This window comes from Protopterus annectens, chromosome 2.part2, assembly GCF_019279795.1.
Source record: "Protopterus annectens isolate FY-2018-M chromosome 2.part2, PAN1.0, whole genome shotgun sequence".
NCBI lineage: Eukaryota > Metazoa > Chordata > Ceratodontiformes > Protopteridae > Protopterus > Protopterus annectens.
In genome coordinates, this window is record NC_056730.1 from 530,272,689 (window position 1) to 530,293,706 (window position 21,018).

Here is a 21,018-nt window from a genome sequence, read left to right on the forward strand (position 1 = left end):
AGTTAAACTCAACCCTATGCATTCTGAATCTTTCTTGCACTTCCTTGTTTCTAAAGAATCCTGTAAGTGCACTGGTTTAAAAATGTGCTAGTTTAAAACAACAAAGTGTGCACACATTTACACAAGAATAGTGACAACATGTAAAACAACATACATTCCTTGTTAAAATTTTCCTTAAAATCTAAAGTTTAATCTGTTTATCTTAGCAAGCTTTTAAGTTTTAATAAACAGGTGATAGAGCAAGCTTCGTTCAAGCCTGGATATATAAAGGCATTCAGTTTTATTTGCCATATCAGCTCTAACTTCTCCAGTAACAAAGAAAACGGACCCCATCTGTTATCAGGTTCAACTTGGTCAATACCTCTAAATTTAAAACTGTGGTTCTCAAATTTTACTATGTGCTTAGGCAGAGCATTTTCTGTTCTAGCCCTATTGATGTATATATGTTCATAAAGACGCTATTTTAATTTCCTATCAGTCTTCCCGACATAAAAAGCCGGGCATTGTTGGCATTGGGCTAAATAAACTACTAATTTAGAATTACAGTTAAGTTTCCTGTTTAACTTATATTTTTGTTTTCCAACCATGAATGTTTGACCCAAGTCTGTGTGTTTACAATAGGGACAACACTCCCATCTGAACATCCCTTGTAACCTAGTGTTAGTCCTTTTCTTGTGGTCCAGTAGGTTTTTTAAATTGTGTCCTCTTTTAAAGATTACCTGTGGGTGTTCACCTATTTTTGTACAAAATTGGGGTTCACTCATTATTAGGGACCAGTTTTTACATAAAATGTCCCTTATACTGTGTGCACCCATGCTGAATGGTGTTATAAAACTAACCATATAGTTGTTATTAGGAAAATTACTTTCAATTCTTAAACTCCTCTCATAGGGATTCTCTAAAAGGGACTATAGCTAATAATTCAACAAGTTGTGGGCTAACCTTGTATGAGGAATAGTTATAGATTTTAAAGACTTCTTTCTTGAATGTGAAGTTTTAAGGAAAATGTTCCTTAAAAGAGGCTATCCAGATTACCTGATTTTAGATATACAAGATGAGATGAAGACCAAGAGAAACAGGGGGGTGTACCCAACCACTCCTTAATAGTAAACTACCTGAAGCAACACTTGAGGAAATTGTTAGATGTTTGCTCTGATGAAGTTCTGTATGGTACTTGAACGAAAAGCACTTCAGTAAATTTGTGGACACTACTATTCTTCAGTAGAGCCTTTCTGTTATTCGTTTGTGAGTTTTCAGTTTTAGATTTTTGTACCAATACATGTAACCCCCATACAAATTGCAGAAGTCGTCATTACTGGGCACATTGTGGGTGCTGCAAAGAGCACTTCTGACTGACTTCAAAAATTTAAATAGGGGGCAGAGCCTAGATGGCCAACTGAGAGCAGTAAATTTTGAGAGCTCCATAAACTAGTATAACAATGTAGGAAAATGTTATTTTCAAGTTTAAAACTTTGGAAATATATAGATAAACTACAAAACTACATAAATATCTAATTTGGTGGTGATGTACAAACTTGGAGATATATTGTATCACTGAATATGAACAATTCAAAGAATTCTCATCCAGATGCTGCTTTGAAAAAGAGAGCCGCAATTGATGACATCTACATTACAGGAACTATCTTTGAAGATGGATGACTGTAAAAATGACTTTGAAAACCTCAAATTAAATTCTCAAAAACAGACTGATACTCTTAAGGAACTATTATAGCAACACCATACAAAAATAACAAATATAGAGACTTCTCTAAATGACATTGAAGGGAGACTCAAAGAGGAAGAATTCCAAAAAGAATTTCTGCTTGAAATAGAATACATGCCTGCTTAAAAAAATAGAAAACAGGGAAAGGAGAAACAACATAAGGATCTTTGATCTGCCTGAAAACATTGAAGGAGAAGACATTATTTCATTCTTAACCTAGATTCCTGAAGTTTTAGACTTGAAAGAGGGACTTTCATTTGGAATTGAAAGGGCGCATAGAGCACTGAGGAAACCTGCTTCTAACTCAACAAATACTCACCATAGGTTCATAGGTAGGTACTAGGCTGTCAGCCCTGGGGCCTATACAAGCCCAGCCAAAAAGGTACCCTGGCTTTTGCCAAACAAGAAAATTATTTTCCTGTGCCACTGTTGAGCAGAGCCACAGAGGTGATCCCCAGGGTGAATTTCCTATTTCCCAACAGCTTTGGGTTTGGCATAGCTTTGTATGTTCCTTATCAATAGTTCCTTATCATCAAGATTTTTCTTGAAGAGTGCTAATGAGGAGCTTTGTTTGATATAGATAGGTAGTTTATTCCAGAGTATGGGAAATCTCTGGGACAGGAATCTATCCCTCTGGCATGTTCTGTTTATTGTGGTGACAAGGTTTAGGTCCCTAGAGCGTGTAGGTCAGAGGGATTGGGATTTCTTTAAGTGGAGCATGTCCAACAGCTCTGGGTTTGACATAGCTTTGTATGTTAGGCAGAGATCACCTCTGAGTAGGCGATATGCGACGGAGTAAAGCTGGAGTTTTTGAGATGGTCTGCATAGGGCATCTGTTTGAAGTAATCCTCTTTGTGGGGTATTTCTGCGGTGTTTCCAGTTGTTGTAGATGTCTTGTGAGGTACATACCAAAAGGGGCATTGTACTCTATAATGGGTCTAATGAGTGATGAATAGAGGGGAACAACCTTTTGTGATGAGGTGTGCCACGTAGAAGGATTTCCTGACCACTGTGGCGATGGGATTATCAAAGGAGAGACTGCTGTCCACCTGTGTCCCAAGGTCTCTTATCACACTTTTGGTGTTAAGTATTCTACTGCTTATGTTGTAGTTCATGGGTACAGAGTTTTTACCAAAGGGGATGACAATGCACTTTTTGGCATTGAGGTTGAGGCCATGGCTTTGACACCAGGCATCTGTCTCAGTGAGGCCCTTTTGTAGGATGTCCACATCATTAGGAGTTTTGATTATGGCTCCTAGTTTGCAGTCATCTGTGAACTTCGTTAGCCAAAGACCTTCTGTGTTAGCCTGTACTTCAGAGAGGTAGATAACAAACAGGAGAGGGCCCAGGACCGAACCCTGTGGTACTCCACTTGTCATTGGTCTGAAGTCGGATTTGGAGTCTGCTACTTTCACTGTGTGGGTTCTGTCAGTGAGCCAGTTGGCAACCCATCTTGTGACATAGGGATTTATACCTAGTTTAGTGAGTTTATCTATAATTCCAGAGTGGGGGATGGTGTTGAAAGTCTTGGCAAGATCTAGATAGGCTGTGTGAACCATCTTACCCTTGTCTACGGCTTTGGTGACTGCTTCAAAGAAGTCTATCAGGTTTAGGAGACATGATCTGCATTTTACAAACCCAAACTGGGTTTTTGATGAATACAGTAGCTTCTTCATAATCATTAAAGGTTCACATCTCATTGGCAAAATTTATTTTTATCTTGGCTGGAAAGGCCAACAATATAGGTTGAGGGTGAGACCCAACCCACAGCTGGTAATGAGGTCATACAGTTTGAATACTCTACCTAGATCCATAGTTATAAAATTTCTTTCACTTCTGGACAAGGAACTAATATTAAAATCTGCTTGGAGAAAATCACCCTTAAAATACAATCAAATCCTGATAAGGTGTGACAATGATTATTCTTCCAGAATACTAGAACAAAGGAAAAAAGTCTGGCCAATAATAAAACTGTTGAAACAAAACAACATTAAAGCACAGCTGGCCTTTCCAGCCAAGATAAAAAATAAATTTTGCTAATGAGATGTGAACCTTTAATGACTATGAAGAAGCTATTTTATTCATCAAAAACAACAACATAGGGTCTATTCCAGAAGAAATGGAATGGATGGCCCCTACTCTTAAAAGAATAAAAGAAACAAATCCTTGGACTGATGCTAGAAAGAAGAAACAAAAAAACTGATTCCAAGATAGCTGTCCCAAAAAATTATTCTTACAACTACATCTCTCAAAGTATCAACTGATATGGTCCATCACTTGTCATCTGTTTTTATTTAAAAAAGGAGGGTTTCTTAAGCAACTGAGAAACAGTAATGATTTATTCAGAATGTTCAAAGATTCCAGTAATTATTCACAAACAAAGGTAGGTCAAGATGGGTTACTATTTACATTATATATAAGCCAAACGAAGCAACATATAAAATAAACAAAGAAGTTTCTATTCCCCTACTTGAACTCATTGAATACTTATCTTGTTCATTTTTCATTGTTTTTACTTATAATAATTTAAGTAATTAACTAATTCAACAAGGTACCTTTCATCAGAGTTCAGACTCAAATGTAACAAATTAACATCATATATAATAGCAGTAACAGTAGAATGTTTTGAAAAAAAAATGCTGTCATGGAGACTAATGCCTTCTTCAGTTAAAGTATGATTTAGAAATGTCATGTATATCCTGGTTAAATAGTAGTAGCAAGCTCTTAGTACAAATTTCATCATTATTCTGCCTAAATATAGATAATATCAGTTATGGCAGGTATCACAGCTACAAGTGCTTTTTAATCAATCCTGATATGGTGTGTATGGATGCAGCTGTGTCTGGCAGCTAGTACAAATGTCATTATTATTCTGTTTAAACATAGTTAATATCAGTTATGGCAGGTGTCATAGCTTCGAGTGCTGTTTGATCATTGCTGATTTGGTGTGTGTGGATGCAGCTGTGTCCGCAGCTGTTGTATATTGCCGTTTTCATATCTGGGAAGCTGTGGGTTGCGGCTTGTGATCGAGGTTTACTGATGCTTGTGTATTAGGAAGAGACATTTGGTGTTTTAGCCTGGATCCAGGAGAAGGGGGTGGAGAAAACTGTGATTTGGGATATTTTGGCAGAGAATAGTTTGTTTATACATCTGCTGAGTGAGAGGTGGGAAGGGCTGGAAGAATGTGTTATTTCTTGTTGTGGCAGCTTGTTGGCAGTTTTTTTATCTGTTTGTTCTCCGTTCTTTTCCTGGCTGCTGCCTTACTGGAAGGAAGGGAATTTAGGCTTGAAGTTGCAGTGAAGTGAAGCTTTGCTTCAGGTGCATCACAAACCTCTGGTATGCAGTACACAGACACACTAACAGAAACAGATGCTCCCAGCTTGCTATGGAAACAGTGACAATAATGCTTAATGGCTTTGAGGAGCCTCTGAGAGTATTCTTGGCAATGTTTTTGGTTTTAAATATATATATATATATATATATATATATATATATATATATATATATATATATATATATATATATATATAATAAAAGGGCTGTTTTAAACCACATGTACACATAATGATGGTCTCCTAACACTTAGCTTATTAAGTTGATTCTTCATAAAAAGTAAAAATAAAAAATAAAAAAATAAATAAATAAGTGCAATTTTATATTTAAAATGTATTTTGATCCAAACACATTAAGGACTTACATAAGAGTGGAAGTCTGAGTTATTTGTGAAAGACTAAGAGCATTTGGTTTTGTGCAGAACCCTTTGCAGTGATCTGAGAGGTGAGCTTGCTCGGACATGATGGGCATATGGGGAGAGCTGATTCTAGGGGTATTTGGGGTTAACGGGAAGTGCTAGAGAGTTATCAAGTTTCCTTTGTGGAAATATCTGTGGGAATGGAAGATGTGTTGTGTGGTTCACTGGCAGAGCAGCCACTGCATGGAACAGGCTGGTAAAATGGAACAGGACAAATATTGGTTTGGATATTTTAAAAACAGCCTAGAAACACACCACATAAACTAGTGAATGGTATTCTGACAAACCTGGATGGATATTGTTGCCCCTGCTTAAAGTACTGATATGTGTGTATGTAAGGATGGAAATATACTTATAACAAATAAGAAACTGGAAGGGTCTTATAATTTAAAGTCTGTGGACTGTATAAACATGCTTGGAAGGAGCTAATAATAAGGATAAGCATTAGCTTGCGGTCTCTCAAATAACTAAGCAGCAGCCAAAAAAAAAAACACAATAGTTATATAATGTATGATTTTAGTAAATCTAGACATAAAATATATAATTGTCATATAAGATAAAGCAGTCAACTGAATTTAGATATAAAAGACAGGATTTAATAACATGGACTTGTGTATAATAACACTACTGTCAACTTGTCATAAATGACATACACTACATTGAACATCAAGGGGAAGCATGATGATTTTCTTATATAAGTAAATGTGCATAACAAGTCATATAATTGCTTTAACTTGAATTGTGGTTTTGTAACCCATCTTGACCTTACATAATACTTAAGTTGTTACTAAGTTAACTAGTGTTTTATACATGACATCAAACTGTTGTTCAATGGAAACAATAGAAGCCTCAACTAGGAATGCCACAGAATACAACAATTATATTCTAAACAAATATTATTAAATTGACAGTAATCACTCACTTTAACCTTTGCTGATTATACAAAATAGAACATTGCCATTTAAGTCTAAAAACTTTCAGTATATGCCATAAAATGGCAATTTATGAATTTGGAAAGGGAACTTTGTAATCATTAATCACAATAAGTGAATTTGATGTTTTTAACCTATCATTTCACTCATTTTATAATAAGAAATGACATATGAAAATCCTCATGTGTAGGAAATGGGGGGAAGAGGGATGCACTGATAATTAAAATGCACTAACTTTCATCAATGTTCACATAAAACAAAATTGATGCTTTAAGTAAGTTAGCAACAAAGTGATTACTTAAATGCTGGCAAGCAATGAAATATAACTTCTGATATATCCAGTAAAATACATTGTACTATAAACATTAGGTATAAATATTATAACCATCTATTTATATTAAGTAATACGTTTTGAAAGACTTCATCAATAAGGGTGAATATGTTAAATAACTGTGTGCCATAAAATCTCCTCCATCCTACTTCACTATGATTGAATTGCTTGTCATCTATCTTCCATTTAAATATTGTTTATACAATAAGTAGACATTTATATTGTATTAGAATTATGTCTAATCTACAATAGTACTATATCTGTTCAAAATGATATAAATATTGCTTATTCCTATTACAAATATTCTCCATATGATAATTATGGAGCTCAGATTTCTAGATTGTCAAGGTATGAGTGATAATCTGATGGACTTAGGTTTATCCATCAGATTAGGAATGATTTTCATTCCATGGCTAGTGTGGATCTTAGTTTTGTTAACATTTAGTAATTTAAATTTGTTATTTCACAAAAACATTTTAGTATGCCTGACCAATTACTGTATCGGTAAACACTCAAAGTATAAAACTGACAATTTTCCCTTAAAAGCTCAAACATATACTTTATAGTTATCAGAGGAAAATGTTTAGTAGTCACAATAAAACAAAAACATTACATAGTCTAAATAACCAAAGATGGATTTAACTTTATTATCTTTAAATACCAATGGCTTAAACAATCGTAGCAAGAGATCAACTCTACTGAAATATTTAAAATTGAACAAAGCACAAATTGTCTTCCTTCAAGAAACTCATTTCAAAACAAATGACAATTACAAATGGAATCCTAAGGAATATGTGATATTGGTACAATCGGCTTATAAGACAAAGACAAAAGGGGTAACAATTTTATGGAAAACAAATGTGATTAACCCAGAAATCATTTATAAGAATGAGGATAAAGAGGGCTTTATGGCATGAGTAATAGTTAAATATAACAACAGAATATGGACCCTAGCCAGTCTATACTGGTTCCCAGGCATTGGAACAGGGACTGTTAAAAAAACATTTGGATTTAATTTCCAGTAATTATAAAGACAACTTAATATTAGGAGGAGATTTTAACTGTATATTTGATATTTCTAAAACTACAAATAAAAGACCGCTATGTACATCTGCTGTATCAAAAGCTTTAAAAAAAGTGGGTAGAATCATTTCATCTTGTAGACACTTTCAAATTTAAAGAAGATAAATCTTTGTTAGATCACAGATTTGGTACCCAAACTAGAATAGATAAAATATTTGTTGCCCATGACTTACACTTTAAAATCATTAATTTCTTAATCACTCCCTGCCCCTTTTCAGACCACAGTTCATTGATACTAAAACTTCAAAATGGGTACAAACCATTAATATTTAACTCCAGAATTCCAGCATCTATAACTAAAATTAAAGAGTTCAAACACTGGTTATCTGAATTACAGTTCTTCTTGTATATTAATTACACCACAGAGTTAAATAAAAGCTTACATGTATGGTAAAACCCTAAGTTGGTATTAAAAAAAATCAGAGAATGGGATTTTGAATTATTATATCTACAATCCAAAATTTTGTCAGTAAAAGCTGAAAAAAAATCAAAATAATTTGGAGATGAAAAAGAAAGAAGTATTAAACAATAAATACAACGAAATTCTAACACATAAAACTAGTTTAGCTGTAGAAAAACTAAAAATTAATACTTTGGTCACTTCTCCCAAATATCTACATAATTTATCCACAAGAATCAAAATACAATCAAAAGCTAATAACATTAAAATTATCTTCCATGAAAAGAAAGGGAAAAAATGTCTCTGATATACGTGACATTCTTGATACCTGTAGAAATCACTATATAGAGCATTTCCAAAAAGAAAATATACATATCCATCAATTAAATCTAGATGAAAAATGTTCTAATATAAAAAAACAGAAAAATTAAAACTAGATCTGCAAGCACCCATATCCTACAAAAAAATTACATATACAATAAAAGAGTGTAAAAATAATAAAGTTCCAGGTATAAATGGCATAATTATGGAAATGTATACACTTTTTCCTTCAAAGATACTATCCCTCTTCCATAAAACTCTATTAGAAATTCAGTCACATGCTTTAATACCACCCTGTTAGAGAAATTCCTTAATCACACCAATCCTAAAGGAAAACAAATCCCCAAACCTCTGTACCTCATATAGACCTATATCATTATTAAATAATGACTATAAGATATTTTTGACAATATTATCTAACAGAATGAAAATACCACTATCCAAAACAGTAAATAATGATCACACTAGATTTATACATCATAGGCACCCACATGACAATATTAAAAGGATAATTTCTCTTATAGATTATGTTATTAAAGGAAAATAAAGAAACACTCATAATTGGCTTAGATATAGAGAAAGCCTTTGATTCCCTAAATTGGGACTATTTATTCAAAATCCTAATGCTATTTGAATTTCCTGCATCCTTTTTTCATCTCCTAAAGAATATATATGCAAACAATTTAGTGTATGTCAAGTTAGGTCCTTTTACCTCTGAATCTATACATATAACAAAAGGCACTAAACAAGGAAGTCCCATGTCATCTCTTGTATTTGCTCTGGCTATTGCAATATTGGAAGATTCAATTCATAACATTATAAAAATCAAAGGAATAGATGTTTATGAACAATACACTTCTAAAGTAATGCTATTTGCTGATGACATATTACTAACATTAATGCAAAAAAGACATTAGAAGAATTAGATATATTAATTGACAAATTTCACATGTCTTCAGGACTTTATTTCAATAAATCTAAATGTTTCTATTTAAATAAAAAAAAACAACTGTAGACTAAGGGGGATCACATCATAGGGAAACAAGAATCTACCTTAAAATATATAGGAATTGAGTTATGCAAGGATAATAATGAATTAGTCTCAAAAAACTACAATAATGTCAATACAATTAAAATCTCTGTGGAAAAATGGAACAAAATAATAACATTTGAAGATAGACTACAGTTAATAAAAATGGTTTTACTGCCCACGATCCTATATATAGCCTTGGCAATACAACTGTTGCCAGAAAGGAATATACTTAAATAAATAAATTCATGCCTAATAAAATTTTTATGGGTTTCCCAAAAGAAACAGAATAGCTTTAATACATCATATCAGACTGTGGAAACAAGGAGGATTAAACTTTCCTGATATAGAAACATATATAAAAGCATCAATATCTAAAACAATCTCAGACTGGATAAGTCCAAATTACTCTGCAAATTGGAAAGAATTACTAACTGTAATATCAATAAATGAATTTGATTTACAAAAAAAATTTCAAATAACAGATAAAAACAATTTGCCATAGCACATATGTATTAGTATGTAATATAACATAACTAAACCTACTAAAACTTATATGATTAATTATTACATTGACTCATTTAGGAAAATGATTATTTGAAATATAGATTTAAAAATCTGGTTTGATCTTTTAACACCATTTATAGTCACAAAGAACTCTCCACATAAAATATATAGAAATTATTAATTCTTGGGAATAGAAAGGATTTGTTTGTTGGCTCCAATGTATTAAAGAACTAAACATTTTAGATATGCAAGTAATAAAAACAACGTATAAAATTCCACAACAGGGCTGGCTAACTTTACAGAGTATTCTGTCATATTCGCAAGATTTAAGTAGAATAATTAACAATTCTTCATTTAAAGAAATACCTAAATTGACAAAATACATATATAAAATCATATATAATGACTTTGCCATGGGAAGCAATATTTCAGAATTTTACAAAATATCGATAAACAATAAAACGATACCCAAAACCTCATATTGGAAATATATAACAAAAGGACATGCAATACACTTAACTGAAGATATTAAAACATATATGTTATTATGGGTAAAATATACATCCTTTGCACAATACTGGAAAGTTTTTAATTGGAAATGCTTGCACAGAGCATTCTTAACCCCAGATAGAATCAGTGAAATTAGTTCTTCCATAAAAGGAATATGTTGGGAGATGTGAGCAAGTACACAATGCACATTGGAACAACATTTTCTTCGATTCTATTAAAATTAATCCATTTTGGAATTGTATTAATAACTTTCTACAAGCTTTATTTAATTAATCATTTTGTTTAACTAAAGCTCTTGTATTATTAAATGTGAATGAAGGTCCTCATTTGAATAGGTCAAACATGTATGGACTATACTTGCAATTTCAAGAAAGTGTGTAACAAGAAGATGGAATACAAACACAATACCAACTTTGAAAGACTTCTACAGCCTACTGAAAACCACAGCATTATTGGAAATTAAAATTAAAAAACTAAGAATTTATCCAAAGCCATTTATCAACAACCCTTGGGGAAAAGTCTTATCATTGATTGACACTATGCAATAATTGATCAGACACTCTGATAATGGATTGGACATACTTATAAAGTAATTGTATACATTAAGATCTGTTATAGTGTCAGGCTAATGTAAGTAATGCACATAGTTATTTAAGATGTTATGTATAAATACTATGGAATCCATTCATATGTAAAAAAAATTGAAACAATACTTACTTTATGAACTTTAATTGTACTTTGACTTAGGAATGGAGTCCATTCTAGTCATGGTATTAGAAATCCAAAAGACTTGGAGAAATTAAAAAAGAGCAGAAATTATACAAAAGATTCCTGGGTATGTGGAGAAGATGGAAAAATATGACTAAAATGAGGAAAGAAGATGACAGAAAATAAAAAAGCAATGGAAATGGGTATTAAATTATGCAGTTTTTCTCTCCAGGACTCCTCTGAAAATGAATACTTGTCCATTTGGACTATCCTGGCAAACAAATGTTAAATAAATAAAATAATAAATATTAAAATACTACAAGTGCAAAAATCATAGCATGAAGGAGTTTGAGGTGAACAAAAAGGGAACTGGGATAGAGAGGGTATGAAATGAAACAGCCAACCACTTTTGAATGAGGATTGTACATGAATACAGTATGCTGGAATAATGTAATAAAGTTTGTTTAGTAAAAAGAAAAGAGTCACAGCAGACAAAGTCAATTTAAAGTGTGTTCCAGACCCATGAGCCAGATGGGGACTGTTAAGTTGGAAGGGAGATACACTGACTGAGCAGTTAGGGTTAGTACCCATTACTTAGGTGCTGCAAGGCGGCAAATATATATGATTGTCTCATCAAATATCAAACGTTCAGAAGAGTGAATGAGAAAAAGAGTGATCTTTTAAGATCAAATCACAGAATATCTTAAAAAAATACTTTTTACAGGTGAGGCAAGGCCCCCCTGCACACCCAGTTCGCCCCGCCATACACAGTAGCTATTTATACCAACTCTGAGATCACACAAAAACAAGAAAGGGCAAGTTCACAGACCCCACCGTATGAAAATCTCACTTGCAGAGCAGCTGGTAGTTAAAGACCAAAAAAGAAAGAATGGTCTCTTTTTTTGTGTGTCGGCTCTTACCGATTGCAACTATATATATATATAATTATTTAGAAAGACAGACATAGGTGCAGAACTAGGAAACCAGTTCTTCCTCCCTGAGATTTGAATTATGTGCTTATGTACCCTCCTTTTGAACCTACTTCTTCTGCATCTTTAAAGTTTTGTACATGAAAAACAGTTTTTCTTATGACCTTGTCATCTACAATATGGGTTTCTGAATTGTGTTTTCTTATGTCATTCCACCTTTTCAGGTATTTCACAAAGATAGTTGTCTCATAGAGCTAACCCATCCTTAATATCTAAGGTGGCCTCTGAAATGTCCTTGCATCAATCTTTTCACCTCCCTGCATTTTTTGCTAACCTTCAAAATAAGGGAGAAAGGATACATCTCTTAACTGGATGTACACATACTACTGAGATTTTATTTAGGCAAGATGAAAGCCATAAGAAAATCGAATGATTTTAGATTGATTTCCTTTGCCATTTCCTTCTGTTATTATTTCCATGGAATGCCCCTGCAAGGTCAAATTAAAGCTCATTTCTATAAGAGCTTTTGCTTCTTTTGGTTCCATTTTCAAGGGGCTAGACTCCAGATCTATTTTGGATGCAGCTAGCTTGATACTTAGTCTTCCATTCACAACTTTGTTAAACATTATAAAATTGATGCCTTTTCTAAAGCCAGAACATGCTATGCTAGGGCCATCCTATAAGGACTTCTGGTCCCCATTTATGTGTCTCTTCCTCTTCCCAGTCTAAGTTAAAACTCTAAGACTAGTCCCATCTGTCAGTGCTACTGAACAGTGATCTAATAATGAACATAGTACAGCTGTGTAAAAAATTACCATAACAGTAGATTTTCATATAAATCACTGTTGCAATATATGCACCCATCTTCAATCCCCCTCATTATTCTTTCCCGTGGGCCAAGGTGGAGCCCCCTTTGTCTACCTTGTTCCCTCTTCTCTATTGTTTATCTAACTTTTTATGTGAGTTCATCCTCCTTCAGGGCTTTGCCTCAGTATATTTCTGCGGCAAGAAAGTTCTGAAGATTTGTGTGCTTGTATGGCCCTTAAGTACCAGCACATAGACTCATTCCTTGGTCTGAGGTCAAACATATGGCTCAAGACAAAGTAGCATCTACTCATTGGCATACTGGCAGAATGTATGGTACCTTTGGAAGGGTATTTCCCATCTGTCATCACTACTGCTAAAGTGATCTGTTCAAACATCTACTATTATGGTAAGTTCTTATGTTACACAACTGTATTTTCTTCTTGAAGTAAAAATCATTTTTGTTAAAGCATTTTCAGTCATTTGGATCATAAAAATCTACAAACTCAAATTTGTGCATATATGAATTGTCAAGCCAGTAAAGTAATGCTTCTAGGCTGACTAGGTGACATCATATGGTGTGTGTGTGTGTGTGTGTGTGTGTGTGTGTGTGTGTGTGTGTGTGTGTGTGTGTGTGTGTGTGTGTGTGTGTGTGTATATATATATATATATATATATATATATAATACACGTGTGTGTGTGTGTTTCATGTAAAAGTTGGGAAACAGCTGGCTGCTTTGGCCATTTCACAACTCTTTGGATAATAAACATTGAAGACATTGCAGGATCAGACTTAGTGTGAGACTGGCAAGCAGTTGAGTTTAGGGAGTTTTCTCTTGCTGCAGTGTTGTGCGATCTCCAAGTTGGTATGTGTAAGTAATGTGGCTATGGATATGGGGGATGCAGGGAGGATTGCCCTCCCCTGCAAAAAAAAAAAATATTTTTGTATTTTGTGATATTTTTCACTTTTTCTGTACCTGGTCATGTTTTGCCAACCATTTAATGGTCAGTGAGTTTACTGCCGACCATGCCAGTGTTGGAGTGTTGGCAAAGTTTCATTTAGAGATATTAAATATAGCCATCTAAGAAAAATAACACACATATATATATATATATATATATATATATATATATATGTATATATCTGTATAGATAGATAAAGACATATGTAGATATGTGTATGTGTGTGTGGGGGATTATACATACACACACAATCTTGATGATCTTTCAGAATCTGTGAAATTGCATTAGGAGTAGGGACCAAGTCTGCATCCATTATATAGAAATCTGCCCTGCTCCCTTAAACTACAAAGTCAGGTATAGCTCAGAGGTATATTTTAATGTAGGATCTAGTTTATTTGCCAACATGACTTATGGCCTATCCATCCTTTCTGGTGACATGCTTACAAAGTTACCTTTTGATTACTTGGTGCTGACTCGATGGTTGTCTCTTCTCACAAGTTGTGGAACATATTGTATGCATTCACTATTGGCAAAAATGAATGTATTTTAGGTTCAATAATACTGAGTGACTTTTTTGTGGTGTGGTTTCTGTGGTACATAGGACATTGGCTGCAGTTTCATGAATGTTGTGCACTGTTTTTCCATTTTACTTCTAAGCCTATTCTTGTGACATTCTGACATACCCATGGAAAGATCAAGGAAGGATGGGATGAAGATAAATGCATTGCATATCTGGTGTGTTTTTTTCCCTTGGATTGTTCTGTCAATTACTAAGTCATGTATAAAACAGCTTTTCTGAAGTGTATCTTTACAATAAAAACCTGTACAGATTCATATTTGGAACTGTTAGAGATAAAAAGCTTACTTTGCTATATAATCTGCAGTTTTAAAATTCTGTAAATTAGATTAAATAGATTACTTTTGACACTGGTTTGGTTTCATTACAGAACATTGATCTTCATGCACTGACTGGCTGGATTCCAGAGAGGATAGCAATGCATTCTGAAAACCAGTCATTTAATAAAGAGGATTCCTTCAGAATGCTGTATCAGCGGTAAGCTACCACTGTAGTGGTACTGGTGAGCTAGCTTTGCATGGGAAAATGGTTTGTCACACTAGATATAAATACCTCTCATATTTCCATAAATTGACATGACCAGGTACAGAAAAAGTGAAAAATATTAAGTTGATGAAGTTAGCTACTGTAAGGATAGTGCAAACGTTCCAGAGGAAAGTGTTCACCTTCCTGTAAGATCACTTGTAGGGTCAGCACTGGAGTGTCTGCAGTTAGCTCTGAACAGAAACTGGGTACAAATTATGGTCATTACCTACTTAGTTCAGCATGTGCTTTAACTTCGTTTTCTGGTGTATTTTACTAGATTTTTTTTATTGTTTTTATTAATGTATTATAGAAGACATTACTGCAGCATGTCTTCTACAACATGTAAAGTAGCAGATGAGCTGGTAAAACATTTTCTAGACACAGTGGTTTACTAATGCAAGATGGTTTCTCAGCTGTAATAACTAAAAGTTGTAGGTAGCAATTACTTGCCAGAAGACATGGCTGAGGTACGGCAGGCATTACTGCCTTGTGAAAGTGTGAGACTTGAAGCTGTGAATCTCACAAGAATGAAAGCTGAATTGCAAGTGATGCAGAATAACAGCTAATGTCAAAACTCATTGTAATGCTGTTAATATGTCCCAATGTGGGGATCTGTACCATCCACACATATCCTCATTACACTAACTCCCCAAGATCAGTATACCAAACATCACATAAATTCTCATAAATTCTATTTCTGAGCAACATTCTTGTCCCAAATATCACATAAATGTTCATAAATCCTATTTCTGAGAAACGTTTCAGTTTTACTCAGATAAAATCCATCACATGACATACATACATACACTGAGCTAAATAAATAACTGCTCGGGTTTTACAGTCACAGTAGCTGGGATAAGGTATTGTTTTATCATACCTGGCCACTGTGACCTTAGTAGTGTCACAAAGAAATCTTCATTGAGATAATTCCCACATTTTTCCTTAATACTTTTGTGGAATCATTCACCTGTTTTCATGTAATCTTTAATGATCCTGACACTGCCGAAAATAATTCTAGGTTGTTGCCCAGGCTTATCCAACAATTCATTAGGCAAACATCTGTCCCAGTTACTATACAAGCTATCAGTATTCTGATAATAATCCAAAGAAAATGGTGTGATAAACATATTATCAGTCATATCTCATATCTTATATCCTGCTCACAAAATTACCATTGATGATACATACAATAGGTTGATACATGGCAGAACAACTATTCAACACTTTTAAAGCAGGGATTGGCATAATGATTAAGGTCTTTACCTCACATTTGCAAAGTGCATGATTTTATTCTGATCCCTGGTTGATGGTTAGGCTTGTAATACTCTGCAGATGATAGCCTAGTATTTACGTATGAACCTATAAATACATCTGTGAGCCTTCGGTTGGTATGTGTTGGAGCTACTGTTCAACACCTCTAAAGCAATATTTTCAACTAGTTTGTGTGGCTAACCTCTGTTGTAAAATATTGCTTTCAAAAAATCCAACTCATCATGAAAGTCTGAATGTGCAGAAATAAGTGTAGACAGGCAGGCCATTTCCCCTTTAACAACACTAACTTTTTGTTTACTGTGTGGCAACTAGTAAACTATAAGTGAATATTGGAAAAGTGGGCTTCATAAAAAACGTAGTTTGGAAACTGTTAAAATCTTAATCTCTAGAAATAATGTCCGTATAATATATTCTGTCACAGGAAAATTTATGTTAAAAAGCTGCGGTGGTCTCCAAATATTTAAAAAAAAATTATGCACTGAATTTGCTGAGCCTGACCACAACATAAATACTTTTTCTTGGTAGCACAGGTACAGATTAACATGAGACATAAAAATTCACTGTGAAACACAAAGTTCTCTTCCCAATAAAATTGCACCAATTTGGGATACTGGTACTTACACTGTCCCCATAGTGACCCTAATGTGTTGTCTGAAATACTCAACCTCAAAAAATGCAAATTTTTTTCTTCAGGTTGATTTCCGTACAGTATCCAGTAAGCTTGATTTGCATCTTCATTTAAATCCTTGTGCAATTTAACCATTTCCATTAATCAAAAAGTTTCTAATTGTGTGGAATCACAGCGTACAAATGAATATCTGTTGTAATCATAAAAAGACATGCTTGATAACCAACGCAGGAAAATCCCAAGATTTTTAACAATATGCGAATAGTTGTTTTAAAAAAGTTTTCAACATCCTATCAACATAAATAGCCATAGGTTTGGTAATTGAACCCTTGGCTGACACTATCAGTCTAAGTGCTAGACTGGCCAGGTTCCTGTGAATTTTTTGAATTCTGAAAATTGCTGCTGCACGTATGTTCAATACCTTCAAAAACTGAGAACTTATAAGATGGCTGCACACTGACCAACTGCTTAACTTCAGCTCTCCCAGTGTGAAAACAGAAACTTAAAAGAGAAAGCAAGTAGACTTATATTTCTGGGTAAAATTCAGTAACTGGCTAGTAAGTACACTGCCTGGATGCCAATAAAAAAGAAATACAGAGGACCTGAAAGAAAATCAGATACAAAAGGTGAGGAAAACACTGACTTGGAAGGGTACTGCAGCTGTTCAACAAAAGAGCAATGCAAGCTCCAGATATGACTTCCAGTAACCTAATGGAAAATATAAGACATATGCAGACACAGACCTAATTCAGATAAACAAAACACTGATGGAGTATATCAGTGCAAATAACAAAAGGCTGGAAAAATGGAAAAAGCTTTAAACAGATATTCAGATGAGGTGATAAAACTGTAAAAAGCAGAGTTCGAATGAAGGAAAGGCTGGCTGAATATGAGACTGCTCAAGAAGAGAGGTTTCAAAAAATAATAGAATTAGAGGACAGAGCATGTAAGGAAAACCTGACATTTTCTGCTGTACTAGATATGCTAGAAGGAACACACTGTTATTAATATTATGAAAGCACAAATAAGCAACTGGGCTGGTATTCCCACACAGGAGTTGTTAATTGAAAGGGCACATCATGTATATAGTCCAAACCTGGCCATGAGAAAGCAACCTAGTCCTTTAATAACAAAAATGCAATCCTATCAGCAGAAGGAGTTGATTCTAACAAAACTGGGGCAGAAGGACAAAGTACTAAAAGTGGGAAACAGCAGAGTGTTTGTGGAGAATGATTACTCACTGCATACCAGACAAAAGAGGAGTAAATTTATTCCTCTATTCAAGGAATGTTGAGAAGTGGGCATGAGATTCAAACTGCTGTACCCAGCTATCTTCAAAATATTCTTTCCTGGAGGGACAAAATAATTTTTTGATGCAGTACATGCTAAGGAGGAAATACAAAAGTTTGTCCAGCAAAAACTGAGCCATGAAACAGGAGATTCTGCTTTTTGTTCTTCTGGTAATAAACACTACAGAAAGGCTGTGCCAGTGAAACCTTTTCCAATGTTTCAATGGAAAATCCTTGAGAGAAGGAAGAAAGGGGTCTATATTATAAGCACGAAAAGACTAAACTGCAAACGCTCACATGAGCGAAAATGCCAGTAATCGAACTTGCTGTTGTGGGGGGCTGTGCCCCCCACACCTCCCCCGCTAACTATATACTCTAACTCCAAGGTCGCACTACAGGGAGGAAAGGGCAAATATCCCACTCCTCACTGTAACACGACCCCACAATCACACTTTCTATTCCTGGCATTTTCGCTCGTGATCATTCACGGTTTAGTCTTTTTGTGCTTATAATATAGACCCGGAAAAAAGCACAGGATTTGACTAGAAAAAAATGGGAGTATGTTAGAAATGAAGCAGAGACAGGATTTGGGAGATGATGAGCAGAAATAAAACCAGTAACTTGGAAATTAACAAATGTGGGATTACAGAGCAATAATTATATTTGTGAAGCACGAAAGAACAAGGCAGTCTGGAAATATAGCACTTGTTTGACTTTGTTAAACTTGTAGGGGACTCTAAAGCATATGCAATACTTCATGTTATTAATGTTCAGAAAAAAATGCTTAGGAGAGGTGAAGAGGAGGGGAAAAAGCTAACTGTAAGTAAAACAATTTTTTTCTTAATAGTAATATTTTTATAGTGCATAATTTACTTTGCATGCTAGAAAGTAAGGTTTTCTCAGTTATTTTTAAGTGTAACGGGGATATTAATGTAAACAGCTGCTCCTGTTTTTTTTTTCTTTCTTTCTCCCCTTCTTCTGTCTTTCTTCTTAGTCAGTTTTAAAAAATGTAGATAATGCAATGTAAAAACAAAGAAGAAAAGTCTGATCAAAAGAGGATGACAAAAGAAAAATGTATATACTTTTTCTCATTCTGGCATAGGGGAATGACTGGATTGATCTAGTAACAACTTTTAAAAGAAAGCAAGTAAATGAAAAAGAACATTGAATATTATAAAGTTTTTTTCTAGCAAATAAAAGTATGACTTTAGTAACTTTGTTTCTTGTCCTCATGTCTCCATGTTAACGATCTGACAAAGAGAAATGGCTAGGAGATCACGTTTTCTGAAACCATTCAAACATTTCTCTATACAGGAGAGCTATAAAGATAAGACAAAATCAGACAGCATTTTGTCGAAGCACAGGCTTTACTATGCGTCTTAGCATGGATAACCTTTCTTTTAGGTTAATCCAACTCTCTGAGTGTGGCTGTCAGTTTGCGACGTGTTCCATTCAGGAGGGTAAAACTTCAGTATTTGAAGACGTACATAGTTTTGTGTGTTAGTATTAAGTTAATATGTTTTGTAGGGGTATTGGGGATGTGTTTGTTTTTTGTCTGAAGGCTTTCAGTAAAACAAAAAGTTTTGTAAGATGTGACATAGACTAAAATGGATATGACAAGAAACAACTGCATAAAAGATGAAACAGTATATGCATGTAACACAAAAGCTGGAACTAGACACTTAAAAGTTGTTATACATAAAAGGTGGGAATAATAACTTTTTAATACAATGATGCTTTATGTGATTTCTTTAAATGTCAGTGGGCTTACAGATTAATACAAAAAAGAAAGAGCAGTGAACTATCTTAAAATGTAGAGTGAAAATAGCTATGCTACATGAGATGCATCTGGAAAGAACTGAATACATGAATTTGATAAAGAACAGTTTTCAGGATGGTTATTCTGTGAAATACCTGGGGCAAAGGGAAAGAGGAGTACTTATATTAATTGCAAGACGAGCTGCAATATTGATAGAAGAGGATAAAAAATATAATAATGGTAGATTTATAGTACTAAGGCGCCCCTGGCAAGGGCGGAGGATTGCACTGGCATGAATTTATATTCCACCTAAAACTGCTATAATGGGGCTTAAGAAAATTCTGGGAGAAATAATCAGCTTTCAGCAAGGAATATTATATATAGGTCGGGACTGGAATTTGACACAGTGAAGATGTGTCTGGGGGGGGTCCAAACAGCTAATATAACAAGGGAGGGTAGATTTCTGAAGAAATATATGAAAACATTTGGCATGCAAGATATGAATTCAGTACTAGGAGTTTGGAATGAATTTACAAATTATTCCCCAAGATACAAGAACTGGGCTAGGCTAGACAGAATTTATATTTCACAGGAACGTGTGCATTTAATTGAACATTTTGATATACACCCATAACTATTTCAGACCATGCACCAGTAATAACTAAAATAAAAATGCAGGGTACAGGGTATTGAAAGAAAAATGATACATCGACAGTTTCCCACCCATCTGTTGAAAAAGAGAGAAATTTAATGAATGGATAGTGGAAATTATTCAAGAGCTATCAGAGAAGATAGAAATTTCATCTGAAAATATAGCTAGCCAGTGGAATAAAATTAAAGTGGAGTTTAAAATAGGGTGGAAATAAAAAAGAGAGAGAGATATGGTTAAGAAGTAACAAGAATTATTTAGAGAGATTGACAAATGTTAAAAGTATTGCAGAATGGGGGAATCTCACAGAGCAAGAAGAGGGGCAAC

At 34.2% G+C, this 21,018-nt stretch overlaps 1 protein-coding gene across 1 annotated transcript in view; it reads left to right on the forward strand.

Moving 5' to 3' along the window:
- The window catches only part of CAPN7 (calpain 7), a 1,011,285-nt gene that overhangs the window by 547,516 nt on the left and 442,751 nt on the right, over positions 1 to 21,018 (forward strand). The window contains exon 11 of the mRNA XM_044064001.1: positions 14,940 to 15,046. Coding sequence (XP_043919936.1) covers positions 14,940 to 15,046 — 107 coding nt within the window. The remainder of the gene's footprint in view (positions 1 to 14,939; positions 15,047 to 21,018) is intronic.